We start from the raw sequence: 20,814 nt of genomic DNA, 5'->3' as shown, positions 1-20,814 counted from the left end.
ACATTCTCTCACATCCCAGCACATCGAATTGCTTGTCCTTGTTAAAGGTTTCTAAATATAATACAGGCTATCATAGTTTATCTTAACCAGTTATTTACTGTTAGGAATTTAGTTTGCGCTTCCTTTTTTTATTTTCTTAGCCTGATGTGCTGTGATGTGTGTAAGAGGTGGCCCTGCGGTAGACGAGGGTCTCAGAGTGGGATTGCTGGGTGGGAGGTTATGCATGCTGGCAATATTGATGAGTAATGCCAAGTTGGTACCTAAAAATCTTATATCAGTTTTGTCTCTAGCTAGGCTGGGTTTTGTTTTCTGTTTTTGTCAAGCTGATTAATAAAATGTGGCCAGCTGTTATTATTTTTAATTTGAATTTCTGTAGAGTTTTTCTCTGACATTTGTATTTCCGTATCTGTGAATTGTCTGTTTATATCTCTAGTTATTTTTGTATCATGTTGTTAATTTTTTCCTAATGTTTCTTAGTAGCTCCTTGTAAATTAAAAATCTTAATTTTTTTGAATTACATATTGTTGCAAATGTGAGAAACAGTTTTCTCTTGGGTATTATTTTGGCACTTGTTCATGATTTTATAATTTTACCTACAACTTTTTTCTGTGATAACTTAAAATATATTTAAATATAATGCATTTACAATGTTAAAAAATTCAATCAACACATTATAGGGATTTTTATATAACTCTTCTGCCTGACCACCATGGCACTTTTCCACAGGTGGCCATTAGTATTATTAGTTTCTTGTGAATACTTTGGGTGTTTTGTTTTGTGAATAAAAGCAATCTAAATCTATACATTACCACTTTCTTACCAAAAGTCATTGAATATTAATTCTAGGCTGAACAATCTAAAACATGAAACCAAAAAAGATGTCTGCAGAGTTTTGGATTTTGCAACATTAGATCTATGTATGTCTCTCTTAGGGTCCTCATTGGTATCTTGGTTCTCTTGGATTGTGATTTGTGGGCTGGTTTTCTATGCTTTTTATCTTTAAAATATATCAAAGGATGCTCAATCATGCCACAAGGACATGGGCTCAACTATGTTCATAGCAGCATTGTTTGTCATAAACAGAACCTGGAAACAACCTAAATGCCCCTCTATTGAAGAATGGATAAGGAAAATATGGTACATTTACACAATGGAGTATTATACAGCAGAAAAAATAACGACATCCTGAATTTTGCAGACAAATGGATGGAGCTATAAAACATCATTTTGAGTGAGGTAACCCAAACCCAGAAAGACAGTTATCACCTATACTCACTTATAAGTGGTTTTCTAAAATGTAATTATTTTTTTAGGTATGGGAGTGGTGCTGGAGATTAAACCCAAGATTAAAACCAAGAGATTATAAACTGCACATATAAGGCAAATTCTGTACCACTGAGCTGCAGCCCCAACCCTTCAATGGTTCATCTCGAAGATCTTGGCATGTTAATTCACAGAATGCCTCCTGGTTCTTTCCCACAAGTCTCATGCTCTCCCATTGTGTGGGTTTGCCACAGTTGAGTGGGCCTTGAGCTTCTTCGCGCCTGTGTATCCTATGCTCTCCCATTGTGTGGGTTTGCCACAGTTGAGTGGGTCTTGAGCTTCTTCGCGCCTGTGTATCCTCAAGGAATATTGAAAACCGTGTGCTGTTTCACACATTTAACTTCTTTTTAGCATTAAGTTTAAATAGTTGCAGATGCTATAGATTATCTAGCCTGTTGAATATTGTATATAGGCTTTAAATATATTTTCTTCAAAATCTTGGAGCTGTAGAGTCCCGTGAATTAGAAAACACGAGTCTCATGAGAGCAAGCAGCCAAATCAGATGCGTTCACTTCCTGTCAGAGAACGTCTGACTTCTTTTTAAAATTCAAGCAAGCATGTTAATTAGACACCCTTGGTGACAACCCTGTCTTCAGGATCCTAATTCTGAGATCGGTAGACAGGTAGATAAATAGACTAGCCATGCTCTTTGTCTTCTAGGTGAAATGAGCCAGTCGTTCTGCAAGGCTTTTTTCATGACCTCACCTCGTCTGTGCCTCTGCCTGCACTTCATGCGTCTGCCACTCCCTGTCTCTTACACTACAATGACTCCCCCAAGTTGTAATGGTTTAGATACTTTATCTCTTCTTATGATTATCGGGGTGGCCAGGCTGCTCTGACTTGTGCAGATTCCTTAGGTTCTACTGGGGAGATGGGGGGGGGCAGGAACCTCCAAAGTGGCCTTATTTCACACGGTGGAAGCTGTGATGGATGTTGGGACTCCTAGGAAGTTCTGTCTAGCACGGTTCTCCTCTATGTGGCAGGAAACTCCAAGAGCGGTTTTATTTACTCTTGACTCCGTTATTTTAAAATGTCTTTTTAAAAAGTTAGCCAGTGTGGTACAATGATAAGAGTCCACAAAGTGTAAAAACACACACAGTGATAAGTAGGCCTCTCACAACTGCTGTCCAGCCCCTGATTCTCACGTGGCTTGTGTGTCCATCTAGAGAGTAGGGAAGAAAGTAAAATGTCTATCTCATGCTCGGGTAAACCTTCCCACCCAAGTCTATTAGTGCTTTCCTTCTTGAAGGTATGTAGTCTGTGTTTCTTGATGTCTTTGCCGAGGCTATATTTGCCCATGACTGGAGGCCAGGATTGATGGACTTCCAGGGATTCCAACCGGTTCACTATTGTTCTCCACCTAACACCTTTGTAGAAAGGTTTGTTCCCATCTCTGTGGTGCTAAGGGTTGTCCACATGGCTAATGGTTTTAAAGAAACATCAGTGTAATTCATTTGTTGGAAAATAATTACTGCAAACGATTTTTTTTTTTTGGTGTTTTGAGAAAGGCTCATTCTGTAGTTCAGGCTGGCCATGAACCTGTGTTCCTGCTGCTTCAGCCTCCTCAGTAAGGAATTATAGGTGAGAGTTACATGTCTGGCTAGTGAGCTGGCTCAGTGGGTATAGGTGCTGCCACCGACTGATTTCCTAAGTTTTGATTCCCGGACACATGTGGTAGAAGGAGAGAACTGATTGTTTCAAGCTTTTTTCTGAGACACCACGTGCATGCATGCTGTCCTCTAAGACACTCACGTGCATGCATGCTATCCTCTGAGACACCCACGTGCATGCATGCTGTCCTCTGAGACACACACGTGCATGCATGCTGTCCTCTGAGACACCCACGTGGATGCATGCTGTCCTCTGAAACACACACGTGCATGCATGCTGTCCTCTGAGATACCGACGTGCATGCATGCTGTCCTCTGAGACACACGTGGATGCATGCTGTCCTCTGAGACACACACGTGCATGCGTGCATACACATACACACAATTAATTAGAAAAAGTAAAAGTAAAGAAAATAAGAACCAAGATATTCAAATTACCTTAGATGGTGCATGCATGTAAATACTAAGGTATTTATCTCTGATTTAATTGCAGTTTTCTCATCCAAATGTTATACACTTTAAAAGGAGAAATTTCCCAGAGAATATTTTTAAAAATGTTGGTTTTAGATATATGCTAACCAAAATTTAGTGTTTCTTTGGGGGAAGAGTGAGCTTCTTTTCATCCTTTTGTGCTTTCTGCTCACAGTTGCCAACTGTTGTGTTAACTGTGTGGTGCTTTGGTTTTTTGGCTAGAATTGGTATGGTAGGACTTGAAAAGGGTTTGGGGGAGATGAGGAAAGGTGTGAGATGAGAGAGACGGGAGAGACGGGAGAGACCCCTTGAAGGGCCTGTGTGAGCTTGCTTTCTGTGGCAGTGATTGGTAACCTCAACTTCCTGACTCTCAGATGCTGGGGATGCGGCAGAGAGAAAACTCACCGCCTATGAGGCAGGCAGCCCATGGCCTCAAGGTGTCCTCAGGTCATGGAGCCACAGAAGTTCCTTCCAGGGTGAAGAAACTGCTCTCAGTGGAATGAGATGGAGGGGCCATGCTGAGAAGGAATTCAGGTCACCATGACCTCTGGATAGACAAGTCCCCTCCGTTTGGGTTCCAAGCGGGTTTCCAAGGTTGCTTGGCTTTCACTTTTAATGTAGGTGTTTCAGGATAGGCTGTCTGCCAGGTCATCATGGTCTTTCTAGGAAAGTGAGTTTGGGAGGGTTGGGAGATTTAGGTGAAAAGCTCTGTGGGGTCTGATCCTTCACTGTAGGCCACACTCTGGCCCAGTGTCAAGATCTCCTAAGGGCCTAGTAAAAGTCTGTTATCACAAATACCACAGAAGGGATGGGATTATCATACCACGATACACGGGGCCTACTCAGGAGGGACCTGGACCCAGAAGAGAGGGGCTCTTGAAGACTGAGAAACAGTTCCTGGTTAATTGGGGCTGTTGGGGGTGGCGAAGCTGGAGATTCAGGACAGCGTGAAGCATCTTGTGGCTTTCTGGAAGGGCAGAAAAGGGTGGGAGGTTAAGTTTCTTCTACTTGACTGTGTGGTTTGAGCCAGTGCAGTAAGAGGTTTTGTGATACCTTTCTAGGTCAAGGGAGAGAGATAAGATCTCCCAGAGGTCAGAGGTGAACGACAGGAAAGCTACACAAAAGCAGGGACGGTGCAGGCTAATCAGCCCTGGTCTCTCCTCCTTGCTGCCCGACCAATATTTGAGGTGACGTTTAAAGCCATTGTACAGATCTGTAGTGGTCGGCAGCGGCAATGTCTTCTGAAACCTGTGCAGAGCTGAGGATCAGCTCTGGGTCTAAGGTACATTTCGTCTCGCCCTTCCTGTGTGGCCCTCCACTACATCTCCCTTAGCCTGCCAGGACAGGGAACTCAGAGTCACTCTGACCTGGACTCCTGGGGTGTGCGAGCAGACAGGGCACTCTGTAGAATTCAATCAGACTATTTCAGTGGAGCTAGTGCTGAAGGGAGGAGAGCAGTGACCAGGCACACAAGCCACCATCTCTGAGTCACCCAAGGCAGCTGGTTAAAGATGCAAACCTCTGGGAGGTGAATCTGTTGCCCATTAAAGTTTGAGGACTTGGAATGAGAACGGGTGAGATTAGCTGGGAGAGGCCTCCTGGGAGAGGTGGACTTGAATTTCAGCGTCTGGGTGATACTTTTTAAAGATAGCATCCTCGTGTGTGGACCCAAGGAGCCTGTTCACCTGGGGACACGGGACTGTCCCAGGAGAGACTGGCAAGTGCCTGTGACATTCTCCGGCTGAAGTTTCTGAGCTGTTGCTGCTGACTTCCATTTACCACTCGGGCATTAATTGCTGAGGGGCCAGAAGTGCCGTGGGAGGTGTCTGAGGACGGTGTCTGCTAGAGCGTTTGGTTCATGTTGCTGCCGAAGCGCAGACTGCAGGGCAAAATGGCAGCCTGGCGGAGCCTCCTTCTTGGAGTAGGGTAGGAGGAGAACACCGTGTAAACAGTCTCCATTCTGGGTCACAGACGCCAGCAGCTGGGCCACCGCTTGTGTGGTCTTCACTTGCCAGTTAGCGGCACATACCTGAGGAGTGTGGCTAGGGCTGCTGAGCCATGAGTGGTCCCAGTTGTCCTGGGAGGTGAGCCGAAAAGCTTTGGGATGTGATTGGTTCTCTCCTCCCTCACTGCTGCTTGCCTTCTGCTCCATCCACTTAATGCTGGCTTTATCTGATTGGGAACACAGTGTTTTTCTCTGGGGCGGGTGAAAAGATGGAGAGAGAGCAGTGCCAAGAATGGAAGAAGGAACACTGGAGAGAAGGGAACACGTCGCAGTTAAGACACTAAGTAACTGCTGAGCACCCGGGCAGGCAGCAGCCCTCTGCTGTGGCTGGGTGCTGCTGGCCTGCAGTGGGCTGACGGAGCCATGCCGGCAGGAATGGCTGTGCCTGCTTTGACCACGATGAAAGAAGGAGCCACCGTGTCATCATTGTTTAAGACAAAACAACAGCAAAATCCCTACCTAATAAGGCCCTGTCCTGGCAATATCCCGTCCTTTCTAATTGCTCTCCAGCTGAATGGCAATCCTAGCGGTCTCTTGGAACATTTTATTCAACTTCTAGAATGGCTGTTTTCAAGGAAGGCTTATGAGGCTCTGTGGGAATAGTAAAAATGAGCGGAGGTGGGCTGGGGGGCACCAAGGAGCCCTGCTTAATGGGTTGAAGCCAACCAAAAGTAGAATTCCAGACTGAATGGGTTCCTCCTGGGCTTGACCCAATGGGTGATGCTGTGCCCCAGGGTTCACTGTGTGCGGGGGAAGTTGCTTACACCCATGCTGTTCTTTACCAGTCTTTATTCTGTGGAGAATGGAACCCAGTAAGGGAGAGGACAGAGGTAGCGTCCTTTTCCAGGCCCAGTATCGGCACCCGGAGAGCGTTGCAGTTTGTACATGGTCTTATAAGGGCATGAGGGTTGTCTGCTTCCCAGGTGATGCTGTTCCCTCACAGCCCCTCTGGCCAGGTCTTCTGCCATGGAAGGAGTCTTACAGTTCATGCTTGACTTTGGCATTCTTATGTGGAGATGTACTCTCTGGCCAACCATAAGCCAGGTTCCAAGGCACAATATCAAAGGCTGTTTGTCGGGTCTTTGTCCCTCCCGTGCCTGTGGCATGGCGTGCGGGCACTGCCCTGCCTCTTAAGCGCTGCTGTTAATCTGGCCCTAGTATGGAGGAAAGGTGTTACATTCGCTCTGGAAGTGAGCCCCAGAGACCTCTGCAAGGGGGAGGCAGATCACATCTATGCATCATTTGACGTAAATTTTTCAGTTTCTTGGAACATGGGTCTGGCATTCTGCAGACAGGGAAGGTGATTCTTGCAGGGTTGTTTGGACTTGAAGGAGCTGACAGATGTGAAAGTACTCTGTGAACTAAAAAGTTCTGGTCATGTGTGAGCAAGGGATTCTTGTTATTCACAAAAGGGGAAGAACTCGGCCATTTCTCGCTGGAGAGAGGAGGGGGCTTTGCATTCTTGTGGTAGCTACTCACAAGATTCTTGTCCATTTAAGGCAGTAAAAAAAATTGCAGTAACAGAGCCGTAGCCTCTTGGGCGGCGAGGACTCTGCTGTGTCCCACAGCTGCCCTTTAAAAAGGCCTGCTAAGGCAATAGGGATGCTGGGTAGGGACAGGGGGCAGAATTGTGGCTTCACCTACTCCCCCCCCCCCTCTCCTAGCTTTCCCCACAGGCCTCCTGTCTAGTCTGAGTCCTTCAGAAACATGCAAACTATTTCACCTTAGAGTCCCAGGAATGGTGGATGCTAGAGGAGCCCCCCTCTCTCCAGCTGCCCGATAGAGGCCAGGTGGGTGGGTGGAGGCCAGGCTAGACAAAACTGTGAGGAATGATATGCACATGGCTGTTGAAATGGAGATGCTCCAGACCTGGAGTCCCCTCTGCTTTCATTTCTGTCATCAGGACACCCTGCTACCTGAAAGACAGCCCTCTCGTGTACGTGGCCAGCTCGCTGGCTAAGCAGTCTGGAGGCAGGTGAGAACAGAGCATCCCACCCCTCCTCTTGCATCTTTTGAAGCCTGAAATATTATTGGAAGGCTGGGGTGCAGTAGCAAACTTCTCCTGCCATCCAGGTAAGATGGCGTGGCTTACCTGGAATCCTGTGTTTGTTGACTTAATGCTTCTGAGATAAGGCACTGTGTCAGGTGCTTTGGAGGACCCAAGGATAGTTAAGGATCAGATCTGAACCCCATGCAGTTGATGGTCCAGTAAGGGAAAAGTTTCTTATGCCAGGGAGGAAGTAGATTGAAATGACATACAAAGGAGGGAGATCAGGGAGGCTGCCCAGATTCTGTGTCATTTGTGGTGTTTCAGTCAGACTTTGGAAAGTTTAGGGTTTGGCCCTGAGAAGGGGCATGGAGAGAATGGGCTCTGGCAGGAGGTGTTGGAGCAGAGGCCTGGATAAGGACTGAAGGGTGAGAGGTACAGGGACCAAGGTTCTAAGGGCAGAGAAGGTCGGAGGGCACTTTTTGTCTACTTCACTCTCCGGTGATGCCAGGGGCTTCCCTCCTATGCACTGAGCCTCCCAGTTCCTCTGTGAAGCAAATACTGGTCTTCCCCAGAAAGCTGAGGCAGAAGGACTGAAGTAGCTTGCTCAAGGCCAGGAGGTGTTAAGTAGGAACTGGGATTTGAACTTGAATGCAGCACCTCAGATCCCAGGCTGTCTCCCTAATAGGATCTGTGAGAGGAAGGAGAAAGAAAGGAGCAACAAGCCCTTTTCTGGTTGTGAGGGTCTAGCAGTCTTGAATGGAGAGTACCCGAGGTCTCGCAGTGAGGCAGATGGACTTTCTGGACTTTTTGGACTAGTTCTACAGTCCAGAATGGCTGAGTGTCTGGCTTCCCATTCATCGTCCTATTGGAAGAGCCTCTGGCCTCTGTGTGGGAGGTGCAGGAAGCCAGTATGGTAGGAGATACTAGAATGAAATTTTAACGGTGGCCTTGTCTGTAGATTTTCATTTCAAGGGCTACCTCAAACCTCGCTACTGTGCAAGAGCCCTCCCTGGCTCCCCCCTCCTCCCGCAACTCCAGCCTTCCCTGGGGTCCATGCAGGCTCAGTCTGCACAGGCGTTGTTCTGCACTTGCTCCTTTGTTGCTGTGAAACGGGCTCCCGGCACAGTCAGCCTCTGTGTGGGAGGACTGGTGGCTGTCTTTGTAGGCAGGCATTTGCTTAGAGCAGGCTGCGTGTGAGCCCAACATCAGCGGATCTGGCCTTGAGTCGGTCGGTTGGTGGTGGTGGTGGTGGTATGAGGCTCTGCCCTGGAGACCGGCTGTGAAGGATGAGTTCAGGGTGGGATGACGGACCGCTTCTGGGACCAGTGGTATCTTTGGTATCTCCGCTTGCTTCGGCTGCTGGATCGAGGTATCCTGAGTGCGTATCTGGTCGTGCGTCTGTCTGTGTATGGGTGTATGTGTAGAAGCATGTCTGTGTGAGAGGGACATAGACACTGAGAAAGGGAAGTGGGGGAAGAAAAGGAAGGAGAAGGCATGGAGCAACAGCAGGGAGCAAACCGTGGCAGATAAAAGAAAGGTTGCTTTTCTGGGGACACGTGTGACCCAGCAGGAGATGGGGAGCAGCTGTACAGCACCAATCATGTTTCTTGCTGGGTTTTCCTCCAGGCTCAGTGTTATAGTCTGGCAACTTAAGCTGTCTCGTCGGGCTCTCCAGCATCTTAGGAGTGATGCAGAGAGGAGTCTGGTCCCTGCAGCGGAAGCTGGGGGCATCCCTATGCAGACTTCTGTCTCAGCCAAGATCTGTGACCTTACACGGACTTGTGTGTTCATCTGAGTTTGTTTCCCCATCTGAGAAATGGGCGTTCTGGGACCTCTCTGCCTTACCATGCACGAATTCCTTAATCTCTGCATGGAAAACATACCATCATAGCCAGCGTGCTCACTAGGTGCTTAGTAAATGCGAAGTTCCTCCCCTTTAACTGCGTCTTGGCATCGTGGAGTTACAGCACTTTTCCTGGGGACAGCTCCCTTTGTGGACTGTCTACAGACACAGATCCTGTGCAGAATTTGTGGTTATGAAAAGGAAGAGACAGACAGCTTGACTTTTCAAATTACTCTGACCTTAATTCATTTCACCCTCATTTATTAATGTAATCAAATCTCCCGGTAGTATCATCCAAGTCCAGACCTTCCACTGTAAAGAAAGGCCACTGTGAACTTTGTGTAGTAATTGGTTTATAAAATGTTGAATGTTGCTTTTGAGAGCTCTGGCTCCTTTAAGAAGTTTTGGCAAGAGTGAGACAAAAATCTTTGATGAAAGATATGGTCTTGAAAAAGCTCTACTACCTACCCCAAACTGCCCCCCCCCCATTAGGGGTAGTCTCAGGTATACCAGGAGGCAAATGTTAGGGGGAAGCAGAGCTGCTCAGAGCAGATGTACCAGGGCCTTATCGGGGGGAGAAATCAAAGATGGAGGAACCCACGCCAGCACACTAGTGAAGCAGGCTTTCGCTAGCACTGAGAAACACCCATGGGAAGCCAGACTTGAGATGAGGATTGAGAAGGGAGCCAGAATTTTGTGCTGGTAGGGATCCCAGACTGGGGGGGGAGGGGGTAAGAGAGCCACCCTTTGCTGTGTGATCTCAGACAAGTTAGTACCCTGCAATGTCTGTCTCCTTCCTTGTATAAAAAGATGCCTATGGTCGTGGTGCCGATTTAAGTGGTTGTTGTGGGGTTAAGTGAGAGGCTGCAGATGAACTACCCATCCCATTGCTTGTGAGCAGAATGCCCCTTGACTGTTAGGGGCACACTAGTTCCTGCTCTCCTGCAGGTGTCCTGGGAAAGACAGGAACAGGTGGCATGCAATAACCCCGAGCTGAGTACGCTGCTGGGGGATTGCTAGTGGCGTAGAGAGCTTTTATAGTTGTGTGAACAGAGGCCATGTTCAGATTAGCATATCCCACCAATTTAAAGAAGAAAGTAGATGCCAACATATAAGCCATGGTAATAATAATTTATTTTCAATTTTCATAAAATGCTGGAGTCCTTGAACTGCAAACTTGTTTCAGGTGCTAGCTTCATTACTTTCTAAGGGTCCTTGAATAAATAATCTGTCCTTGGCTCATTAGTCTTGGCTCATGAAAGGGAACATTAATAATACCCACACCATAGAGTTTGCAGGGAACGTAGTAGTTCCTGTAAAAGCATCTCACAGTAGTGAATTTATGGATTGATGGATCTCTTAGATAGCATAAACTGGCTTCCAGAATCGTGTATCTGTGCATTTCACATTTGGCCATGATGTGTAGGCTCATGGTCATTCCTGTACACAGTGTCTGTAGGGAGTTCCTTAATGTGAAGATCCAGACTGTTTAGGGCATCTGATTTCCAGGCTGTCATGGGTTGGACATTGCTCCTGGCACTCAGTTTTAGCTGATGGACAATACAGTATTATGAGCAATATGTCCACACGACATATATCCACATTCAAGCAAGATTTTTCTCTATAGCAAATTTAGTAATGTTAGCCAGCATTGCTTAGGAAATGGCATATTTTGAGGATTGAGCTAGCTCATGGGAAATGCTCAGTAAATATTAGTTGGATGAGTGAATTAATGAATTAGTGAATGATGAACCTGCCTCTCAGAGCAGAGAACAAATTTCCCTCGGATCTCCAGGGAAACGGAATTTAGCTCCTTTCATCTGTTTTAGGATTGTATCTTTTTCTTGCTGTTGCTGTGCCTTATGCCATCTTGAAAGTCACAAGCCTCAGGAAGGCAAGGAGGGAATAAGAGTGGAGAGGTGTGAGGGACGATGAGGTTAGCCCGGGAAGCTGAAACAATGGACAGGCTGTCTGCCAGCCTGAGTTGTGTGCTCGGCTGCAACTGGAGGAGAAATGAGTCTGCGACTTACACAACTTGAAAGGAGGGAAACATCAGAACACACTGCAGAGCAGAAATAAACTTTTCAGAAAACAACTGTGTGGGCTTTCTTACCATAGACACATTTTTCATCTCCCCCACCATTGTTCAGCTATTGGTAAGACCTAAAAGCTAAGCCTCTTGTTTTTGAGAGCCTAACTGTGCTGCACAGGAGGGTTTATGTGATAACGCACTGTCAGTTTGCTCAGACATTGCATATGGATGATTTATTCTCATTAATAACAGACTCTGTTTTTACTGTGTGTGTTGCCTGCTGTTTATCTGTTCTACTGCCTGTGTGGTTCGGGGGCTTACAGATGTTGGCTAAGGAGATAGTTGCCATGATGGAGACATCCACGAGAGGAAAAAAGCTCATGCAGATAAGAAATGCAAGAAGCAACCTCGCTAGTATTGAGTTTTGGTGTTTCCTGAGGGACCTGGTGGGTCTAGTGAGGGTTCACCAGCATGTGGGAAAGTCTACCAAAACCAGCCCGTGTGGTGATCTTTGGTGATTTACAGATGTTGCTGAGCTTCTAGCATGGAGGATATTAATTCTTCCCAGTGTTCGAGTCTGCTATGCTGCCTGTGCTTCATCTTACCGCATGCATCCATGTGGACTCTTCTAACCCTGTGTGTTCTTCATTTGTTAGTTCCTCATTTTCACTCCGGCCTTCTCTGTACCCTTCCAACTTTCCTGCCTTAACCTGGGGCCACGGGTGTCTCTGCCTGTCCAGCCTACCTGTCCCCTCAGCCTCTGCCCCTCATGCCTGTTCTCTCTGTTCTGGTACACTAGTACACACTCATGATACCTGTACCCCCATTGCCCACAGCTTGCCTGCTACTTTCCAGTCCATCTCCAAATTTCTGCCGATTTTGACCCCCAGGCTGGGCCATTGCACCGTCCTCTCCCTCTCCTTTTCCTGCCCTCTAACTTTGAATTCCTCTTCCTCTTCAGTGCCACGCCTTTTCTTGTGGGCTCGCTCTCTCTTTATTGTGCATGCTTATAGAGGTCATAGGTCAACGTTGGTTGCTGTTCCTTAAGAGTTGAGTTTTTTTTTCTCTTTTCATTTCATTCTTTCCTTTTATTTTTTATTTTTTATTTATTTTTTTTGAGACAGGGTTTTGTATTCAGCCTGAAACTCTCTGAGTAGGCTAGGCTGGGTGGCCAGTGACCTCCAGGTTTCCTCCTGCCATATGCCTCCCCAGTGCTGGAATTATAAGCATGTGCCACCGTGTATTGCTTTTTGTCTATGCCTTCTGGGTATCCAAACTCAGATTCTTATGCTTGCAAGTCAAACATTTTAAAGACTGAGCTGTCTTTCTAGCCCTCTTCACCAATGGGCTTTTACCTCCAATCCATTATTTTTAAAAATAAATTTATGTATAAATTGGAATAAATTAAAAATAATATAAAAGAAAGTATAGTGTAGAAGTTTTGGGGTGAAAACGGTGTTTGGGAGCATACACAGCATACATTTTAGGCTGCTTGATTTCTTCACAGTGCTTCATCTGCATTCTGATGGCTATCATAAAGCGCTTGGGGTTTTGAACCAGAAACCTACTGGTTCCCATCATAAACACTATAAAGATTTGTCACTTATATTGCTTTAATAAAACATTGATTGGCCAGTGGCCAGGCGGGAAGTATAGGAGGGGCAACCAGACTAGGAGAATTCTGGGAAGAGGAAAGGCAGAGACGCAGTCACCAGCAAGATGCAGAGGAAGCAAGATGAAAATGCTGCGCTGAGAAAAGGTACCAAGGCATGTGGCTAAACGTAGACAAGAATTATGGGTTAATTTAAGTTGGAAGAGCTAGCTAATAGTAAGCTTGAGCTAATAGGCCATACAGCTTATAATTAATATAAGCTTTGGTGTGTTTCTTTGGGACTGAATGGCTGCGGGACCAGGTGGGACAGAAACTTCGGCGTACATAGTTTCACACTCTCTTTCCAACCCCAGTCCAGGCAGCTGGACTGGAACCCTTGGCATGGACTGGCACTGGCATCTCTGCAGGTGATTCTGATGGAGCCAAGGCCGGGGGCTGCTTGTTGCCATCTTTTAATGTGATGTCAGAGAGCAAAGGCAAAATGGCTCTGGGGTAAAACAACAAGAGAAATGACAGAGTCACCGTGAGAATAGCACATTCAGAGTAAAGATGAACTAGAAACAAAATGCAATTGAATGTAATCTTCCGATATGCTTGATGCAACTCTCTTTCGAAATCATAGACATTGCCTATCATGACCTACCTTCAGCCTCGAGTTTCCATCATGTTCCTGGGGAAACATTCGTCCAGTGTTCTAGAAGGTTGATTGGCCCCAGCTTACTTTAGGTTTATTGGTCCCAGTTCTGGCCTCCTCAGGTTTTGGACCTAGGATGACAATTTGTTACATTGTATGTGAAAAATCTTTCCTAATTTGTTCAAGGTAAGTTCTACATCGTTAGGCAGGCACTGCCCACCTTCTGCTGGAATCAGAGAAAGGACGATCCCTTTCATACTGTAGGAGAGATGGGAGGGGAGGGGCATTCTTGTCCATGGACGTCATAGCATGAGGCTCCACTCTGGCCAGGAATCTGAGCTTTTCACTGGTGTTCCCATCTCCCCTACTGACTGTGCTCTGTTGTCTCAACCTTCAGAACTCCCAAACATTCCAAGCCAAGGACTGATTCTGCCCGAGTGCAGTGTAGGCTCAGGAGGCAGCTTGCTCACCTGTCCTGGATCGTGAAGGCTCTTTGGACAGTCTTGTCCTTACTTGCTCTTGTTCTTGGTTCCTGTCACTGGCAAATGCCCTGTCTCTAGTTTGCTGACAGCCTGCACAACTTTGGTCTCTGTCTTGAGTCCACTCGGAATCTCTACTTAGACTAGCCCGCCGCAGGCTCTGACTATTCACCTAGGATGGCTTTCCTGTACTTGTTAGTGGCTGTGTGTGTGCACTTGGTGTGACCTGTGGCTTCTTTGGATGCACTTTTTCTATGATGCGTTACATCCTTTGACTAGTCACTGAGAAAAAGAAGAGAAAAAGATGAAAAGTGTATTCTCCTGGGCTGGAGTTTTAGTTTTGTTTGTAAACATCCTTCCCCTTGGGCTGAATATTCATACAAGACCAAGTTACTTTAATTTAGCTTTTAAAGTCACAGGCATATGTCTGTTATAGGAACGAGACCTCTTATCTGATCAGCGGCTGGAAACACTGTCCCAGAGCAACCCCCTGTTGTGCCGTCTCCCCCAGAGCCTCCTCAGACCTCCCTTTGTTTTCTCTCCAACTGCTGGAAGCCTTCTTTATAGATGATGACCCACTTCCCTCCCCTTCTCAGTCTCTGTTGACGCCTGTATCCTCCAGAGAAAGTACCCCTAATTAGTCACACCTGGTTCTGGTTTGAGCCATGGGCCCTCAGGTGCCAGGTGCAGGAACCAGGGGCTCCGCCTGCTCCTGTGGAGAGCAACAATACACGCCTCCCGGTATTGCCGTGAGCTTCAATGGAGTCAGGATGTGTGGCCAGCACCCAAGGCGAGCTAGCACTCAGTGCTTTTCCTCTGGGATTTCTGTAGCTTAATTGCTTCTCAGGGGTCAGTGTTCCCCACTGTGAGTGGAGGGCAGGGCTTTGTCCCCACCATTTTTTTTTCAATTTTCCTCTGGGTCAAAGCTGTATCCTAATAGGAAATCTAGGAAATAATGTCGACCAAGAGAGTATCTGAACACTCCCGGGAACGGGATCATCACAGCCTTACTAAGGAGTTAAAGGGAGAACAGTGAGAAATGGATAACTGCTAGTGTCTTACCTTCCCCTTTGGTCTGCAGTGCCCTTCTCTGGGGCAGGCCACATCGGTTCCCATTTCACAGATGGGAAACGGACTTATGGAGGTATTTTGCTGAAATCATGCAAGCACTAAGAGAAAAGCCACAACCTCTGTTTCCACATAGCAAGGGTTAGTGCCTATGCTGACCGTGTCTCATGATTCCCTGCATCTCCATCTTGGGCGTGCATGTGAAACTGTGCCCAGCTACCTCCCTGGTTGGCAGGAGGAGAGGGTATCACTGTACTGCATTGTCCGCGGTGTGAGATTGCCAGGTACGATGTATCTAGGCCAAGTCCTGGGGGAAGAGGACACTGATAGCCTCTCTTTGGAGTGCTAGTATGGGGTTTCCAAGCAGTGGGGCAGAGGTTACTATGATATGAGGAAAGGAAAGTAGCAAGGCTCCCCTGGGGTAACACGGCCTCCCAGGGTTGATTCTTCCATTGAGGATTGTTTAATGCTTGTTGAAGGCCAAAAGGTGTTCTCTTCGATGGTCAGAAAGCCAAATGAATTTCTGGTGTAAGCGATGGCCTGCTTTTCTCTTTGTGGATGGAGGTGATAAGTGAAATTGTGAGAACCATAGATATTGTGTTAATAGTTGAAGTAGTAATACTGTCTACAGGTATTACAGGGACCTTTGAGGGGTTGGAGATCAGATTCTAGCTCTGTGGAATGTTATAATTCATCTCCTGAAAGGATCTTAAAGAACCAAAAGCTATGGGTTAGGGGCTCAGTGGTTAAGAGTTCTGCCTGTTTTTAGGAGGACACTGGCTTGATTCTCAGCGTCTACACGATGACTCACAACCATCTGTAACTCTAATTCTAAGAAAATCTGATGACTTCTTCTGGTCTCTGTGAGCATCAAGCACACTCGGGGTGCACAGATAGATATACATGCATTTAAAACATCCATACAAAGAAAAAGATTTAACACAGCAAAACACCACCACCAACAAACTAGCTGTTGCCTCTGTGAGTCTCTTATATCCTTCTATCCAGTTGTGGGTTACCTGTAAGTAGATTCTTTCTCCTAACTCTGGTGTGCCACAGTTCCATGCAACAATACCTACAATAGCCACCAAACACACGCCAGTAACACCTATAATACTTATGTATGATATCAGGGTGCATTATTTCAGGTTAAATCCCTAAATGAGTGCAACATAAATAAGAGAAATAAGTGGGCGGAATGAAGAAAGGCGTGCTTCTTCATCCAATAAGTAACCCCAAGGACCTACTATGTGCTATGCTCTGAGGATCTGGGAATAGTGTTGAAGAAAACAGTGGACTTGTCTTCCCTAATCTTTACATCTAGTGAAAGGAGCCGCAATGTCAGCAGAATAAGCAATACAGCGACTTAATTATGAGGGTGGCAGTCAGAGCATGCAGAAAGAACACTTATGTGGTGAGAACTGAAGCCGGAGAGAGAGGGTGCGGTCACTTTATGCTTACATGTCAAGTTACAAACAATTGGTGGCAGGGTAATAGCATTCCACTAGTGTGTGTTGAACAATGCTCAAGATCCAGGCAGTGGACTTATGATCTATGAATCCTAAGATGCATAACTTGGGGTGCTTATGGCCTAAGAAAAACCTTGGATGCATGGGAATTACTTTGCAACAAAATTAGTAGGTAAAAATAACCAGAAATGCATAGGGGGAAAGAAAAAACTATTCACCTGGGGGTGTTTATCTTTCCACAGTATCAAATAGAACTTTAGTGACGTCAGACATTCCAGTCAGTGAAGCAGAAGTGGAGGCACAGTGAGGGCTGTAAGGGATGCCTACCTGAAGAAGAGGAGGTCAGTGTACCCAGAATATGCTTGTGAGGGAAGACACAGGCAACTTCTGAGTACAAGAGCCTGGTTCTGGTGGGATTTTAAAAACGTGAATTTGGATGCATAAGAACAGCGTGACAAGAGTAACAGGAATTTTGGGTTCTTCATATCTGAGGGTGATAAAAGGGCCATGCTTAGGTTTAGCTGGAAAAGTCACACTGGAAGGAAGCTGAAACCTTGAGTTTAGATGACAGAATGCAGCTGCAGTATAGTATGTATATCTGTGGGGTCTAGAGAGCAGCTATAGTCGGAGGGGCATGATCTTGAGTCAGATGCCCAGAAGTGACAGAGAAACTGTCAATAGTCCAGGGAAGACAGCACAATGTAGACAGTTTGTGGAAACCAGAGACACAAAAAGCTATTTCTGAAGGGTGGGAGGGGCGGTGATTTCAGGGGAGTGAGAGAGGTAGTTAGGGTTCGTCATGCGCAGGGGGATGGCACATGGTGCAGGGTTTGGTAGCAGAAGGCGCCGATGGCTGCTTGCAGCGTTGTTTCAGTGCCTTCATGATGAGGAGCCAGATTGCAGTGGGAGGAAGTGGTGAGGGCAGGCAGCAGCCAGCGCATACCGTTTGCTTGAGAAATATGTCAGAAAATACAGGGTAAAAATAGACCAATGATTGTTGGGGCACTGGGGTCAATAAGGGAGGCCTGAATCTATTTCAGGTGGGGGCATGGGACTGTGACAGAAGTTAGAAAATGATGAGCAGAAATGGGCTTACAGATCCACTTGTAAATACTGAGCGCCAACAGTGAATCGAGATGTTCGAGGCATTGTGCTGTTTGCTGGGGAGACACCATGAAGAAAGCGTGAAGTCTTCATGCAGTCCTTCCAGAGAGTGAGCAGGTAGCACACGGGTCCAGCAACAGTTGAGTTTATAATAGCAACTTGCAATAAGTGCTAGAAAGTCCAGAAGTGGCTCAGAAAGCAGGAACTGGCTAAATTAGAAGTTGCAGATAAAGTTGGGAGATCGGAGAATGGGCTACTCTCTCTGTTGGGAGGGGAAAAAAAAAAGAGTGCATCTATAATTATTTCTTTTGAATAGGGAAAATAAAAATAAGGAAATACTTTTACATTTCTAGTTCAGATGCCTTGTTTAGCAAATAGTCAATGTCATGGGCTAAGACTGGAGATAGGAGATAGGTGTGACCTTAGGTGGGTTTGGGTTCTGCTCCATTCAAACTTCCAGTTACCCCATGATTGTAGAGGATGCCATTCTTACTCTATAGAAGAGTGAACTAGAGGGACAGAGAAAACCCGGGGCTGGAAAAGGGTGTGTGTGTGTGTGTGTGTGTGTGTGTGTGTGTGTGTATATATAAGTGTGTATGTGTGTATGCATGTGTGTATGCATGTTTGTATATAAGTGTATATGTGTTTATATATATGTGTGTATGCATGTGTATATGTGTGTGTATGTATGCGTGTATGTATGTATGCCTGTGTGCTCACCTGGATACATTGTCACTGGACTAACTCCCCAAGGGTCAGCTCAGGGGGGTTGCTGTGTCGTGAAGAGTCCAGTCCTTTCTCTCTGCTCTACACCGATAAGGAGACCTGGAGTGGAAGCAGCACCTGCATGTGGAGCGGTTAAAGACTGGAACGTCAGGTGACCACTGTGTGCACTTGGTATTGTACGCTTTGCCTTTGGGAGTAGTTGGATGATCAAGGCTTTGACCAGAGAAAAGGAAAAGGACCATGACGGTAAGGAGTGAAGAGCAGACATGCTCAATGTAACGGAACGAAGCTGGGGTTTGATCAGGTTGAAACCAGACACATCAAGGCAACCAAGATCAGTGATAAGAGAAATGTTTTGTTTTCCTTATTTTCTTTATGACCATGTTTGTATCTATCCCTAGCAAAATGAGAATCTAGATGGGAGAGACCTCTTCATTTAAGGGATAAAGAAACTCAGTATTGAGAGATGTTTTAATTTGCCAAAACCACAGAGTTTGTTATTAGCGGAACCAGAGGTGAAAACTCCACACTGAAGCCTTATTCCATTATCTTTCCGTTTTCGGCTCCATTCTGCCACCTCCACTCCCTGCATTCTTTTCAGGGCTGAGGTGGAAACTCAGGATTTGTACATACTAGACCAGTAGTTTAGCACTAAGCTACATTTACATTTTTGAGGCATAGTTTCAGTATAGCTCAGTTGACCTTGAACTCAAAGAACCCCCTCTGTCTCATATTTCCAAATGATGGAGTTTTAGATCTGTACCGCCATTGCCAACTCCAGTTCTATCCCATTAACTTTGCTATTGACACTGTATATGGAAGAATGGGCAGACTTTAGATGTCCTGGGCTTGAGGGGCATCTAGTACAGGTTCAGACTTGTAAGGATGCAGGCAAACTTTGCAGAAGCCCCAACAGCACAATTGTACTTCTTCATCCTTCCTGGTGGTGGGCATGCAGCTGAGTGAGTTAAAAGTGGGGCCTCCTGCCTCTTTGCTGCTGCAACAGAATTGTGTCCCCAAGATCCCACTCAGCCCAGGGTCAAGGCGGTAGAGTGTCTTCCTCAGAAACCCAGGAGAAAGAATTGGCATGGGGCTTTTAATCTATACTCATGCAAAATGAAATCTGTTAGATGGGATAATGAGCTCCATATTTTATAAACTATTTTAAGCCTGTCTTAAAAATAAAATACAGGGCCAGGGGTGGAGGGGTGGAGGAGGGATGTAAGTCTTGGAGACAAAATGGCATGGCTTACTCATCCGTGTTTTCATCTGAATGATCCCAGCCCCTGTACGAGTCCCTCAGTGATACTGTAAAGGAAACCACATTTTTTTTCCTTGCTGGAAGTTTCAAGATGAGCACAGCCAAATGTGCAGAGACATAATTAAGGTTACAAACTCTCATCCCCAGTAATACACAAACCTTTCACCCAGGGGGCTCCAGCTAGACAAAGCGTGGTTGAAAAGCAGTTGAAATTATAGAGATATTTCTTCCGCCAGTGTCTGGCCCACCACAACTTTTTTCTAGACCTTCCCTTTCCGTCCATTCTCCTCCCCGTTCCCTCTCATTGCTGCCTCATGCACATGAATAAATGAGAGCCCTGGTGTTGACTCCTTCTCTACTGCAGGGGGAGAATCCCAGATGCAGGAGGCTGGACCAGACTGGGAGCTGCGTGTGCACAGCAGAGGTGGGAAAGTGAACGGTATTGTTGCTGGGTATAGGAGATGGGGATGCTTTGCCTCTCATCGCTGGAAACTCCATAAAATCCCACAGGCTGAAAAGTCCAGTGGACAGGCAGGTCCTGATGACCCAAGAGCGCAAGGTGGCCCCTTCTTGGTTTGGACCTCAGGGGCAAGTGCCCTCTCTGCTTGGGTCTTCTTTGTCTTTGGAAGCTTTCTGGACTTTGAAAGATCAAAGTTAAAAAACTAGGCATGGGCATAACAGTTTTGTGAGCTCACTCTCTTCCCCATTCAAGTATGCTTGGACACCTGGAGTATATAAGATAGTGAGAACCCTTAGTCCAAATAGTCATTAATTTTTGTGGGCAAGTTGCAGACCTATGTTCACCCTATAGGGAAGTCCCAGAGAAAAGACAAAGAGAAGGTTCTGATATTTCTCCCTTGCTTTCATCCCCTGCTTCTGTAGACGAGGAGGGGCTGCAGCTGGGCACTCTGCCTGTCTCTATAGAGAGCTTATCATCACCGCATTTCTCTTCTCACCCTTCTCACCTCGTGCCAATAGATGAATAATTACAACAACAGTAAATGTCAGGAAGAAGTATTAATTAGAGCCCCCCCACTTTGTGTGTGTGTGTGTGTGTGTGTGTGTACATAGAAGCCAGAGGACTCTTTGTTTTGAGATAGGGACTGTCACTTGGACCCAGAACTTGTTGAGTAGGCTGTTTTGGTGGCCAGTGAGCGCCAAGAATCCACTGGTCTCTACCTCTCTGG

The 20,814-nt window shown here is 46.3% G+C and overlaps 1 protein-coding gene across 13 annotated transcripts in view; it reads left to right on the top strand.

Annotated features, from left to right (window-relative positions):
* Window positions 1-20,814, top strand: part of Kalrn (kalirin RhoGEF kinase) — a 603,131-nt gene that overhangs the window by 47,090 nt on the left and 535,227 nt on the right. The window contains exon 1 of one of the 13 annotated variants that reach the window (XM_050159720.1): window positions 8,665-8,768. The exons of 11 other annotated variants lie outside the window; for them this stretch is intronic. In XM_050159720.1, coding sequence (XP_050015677.1) covers window positions 8,702-8,768 — 67 coding nt within the window. In that variant the 5' untranslated portion in view covers window positions 8,665-8,701. Of the gene's footprint in view, window positions 1-8,664; window positions 8,769-20,814 lie in introns of those variants that run through there. One more of the 13 variants, XM_050159722.1, reaches the window with a different exon arrangement.

The sequence above is a fragment of the Alexandromys fortis genome, unplaced genomic scaffold (genome assembly GCF_014885135.2).
Source record: "Alexandromys fortis isolate MF-2015 unplaced genomic scaffold, M_Fortis_MF-2015_v1.1 scaffold_119, whole genome shotgun sequence".
Classification (NCBI taxonomy): domain Eukaryota; kingdom Metazoa; phylum Chordata; class Mammalia; order Rodentia; family Cricetidae; genus Alexandromys; species Alexandromys fortis.
Note: the sequence above shows the minus strand (reverse complement) of the source record. Positions and strands in the feature narration are given on the sequence as shown.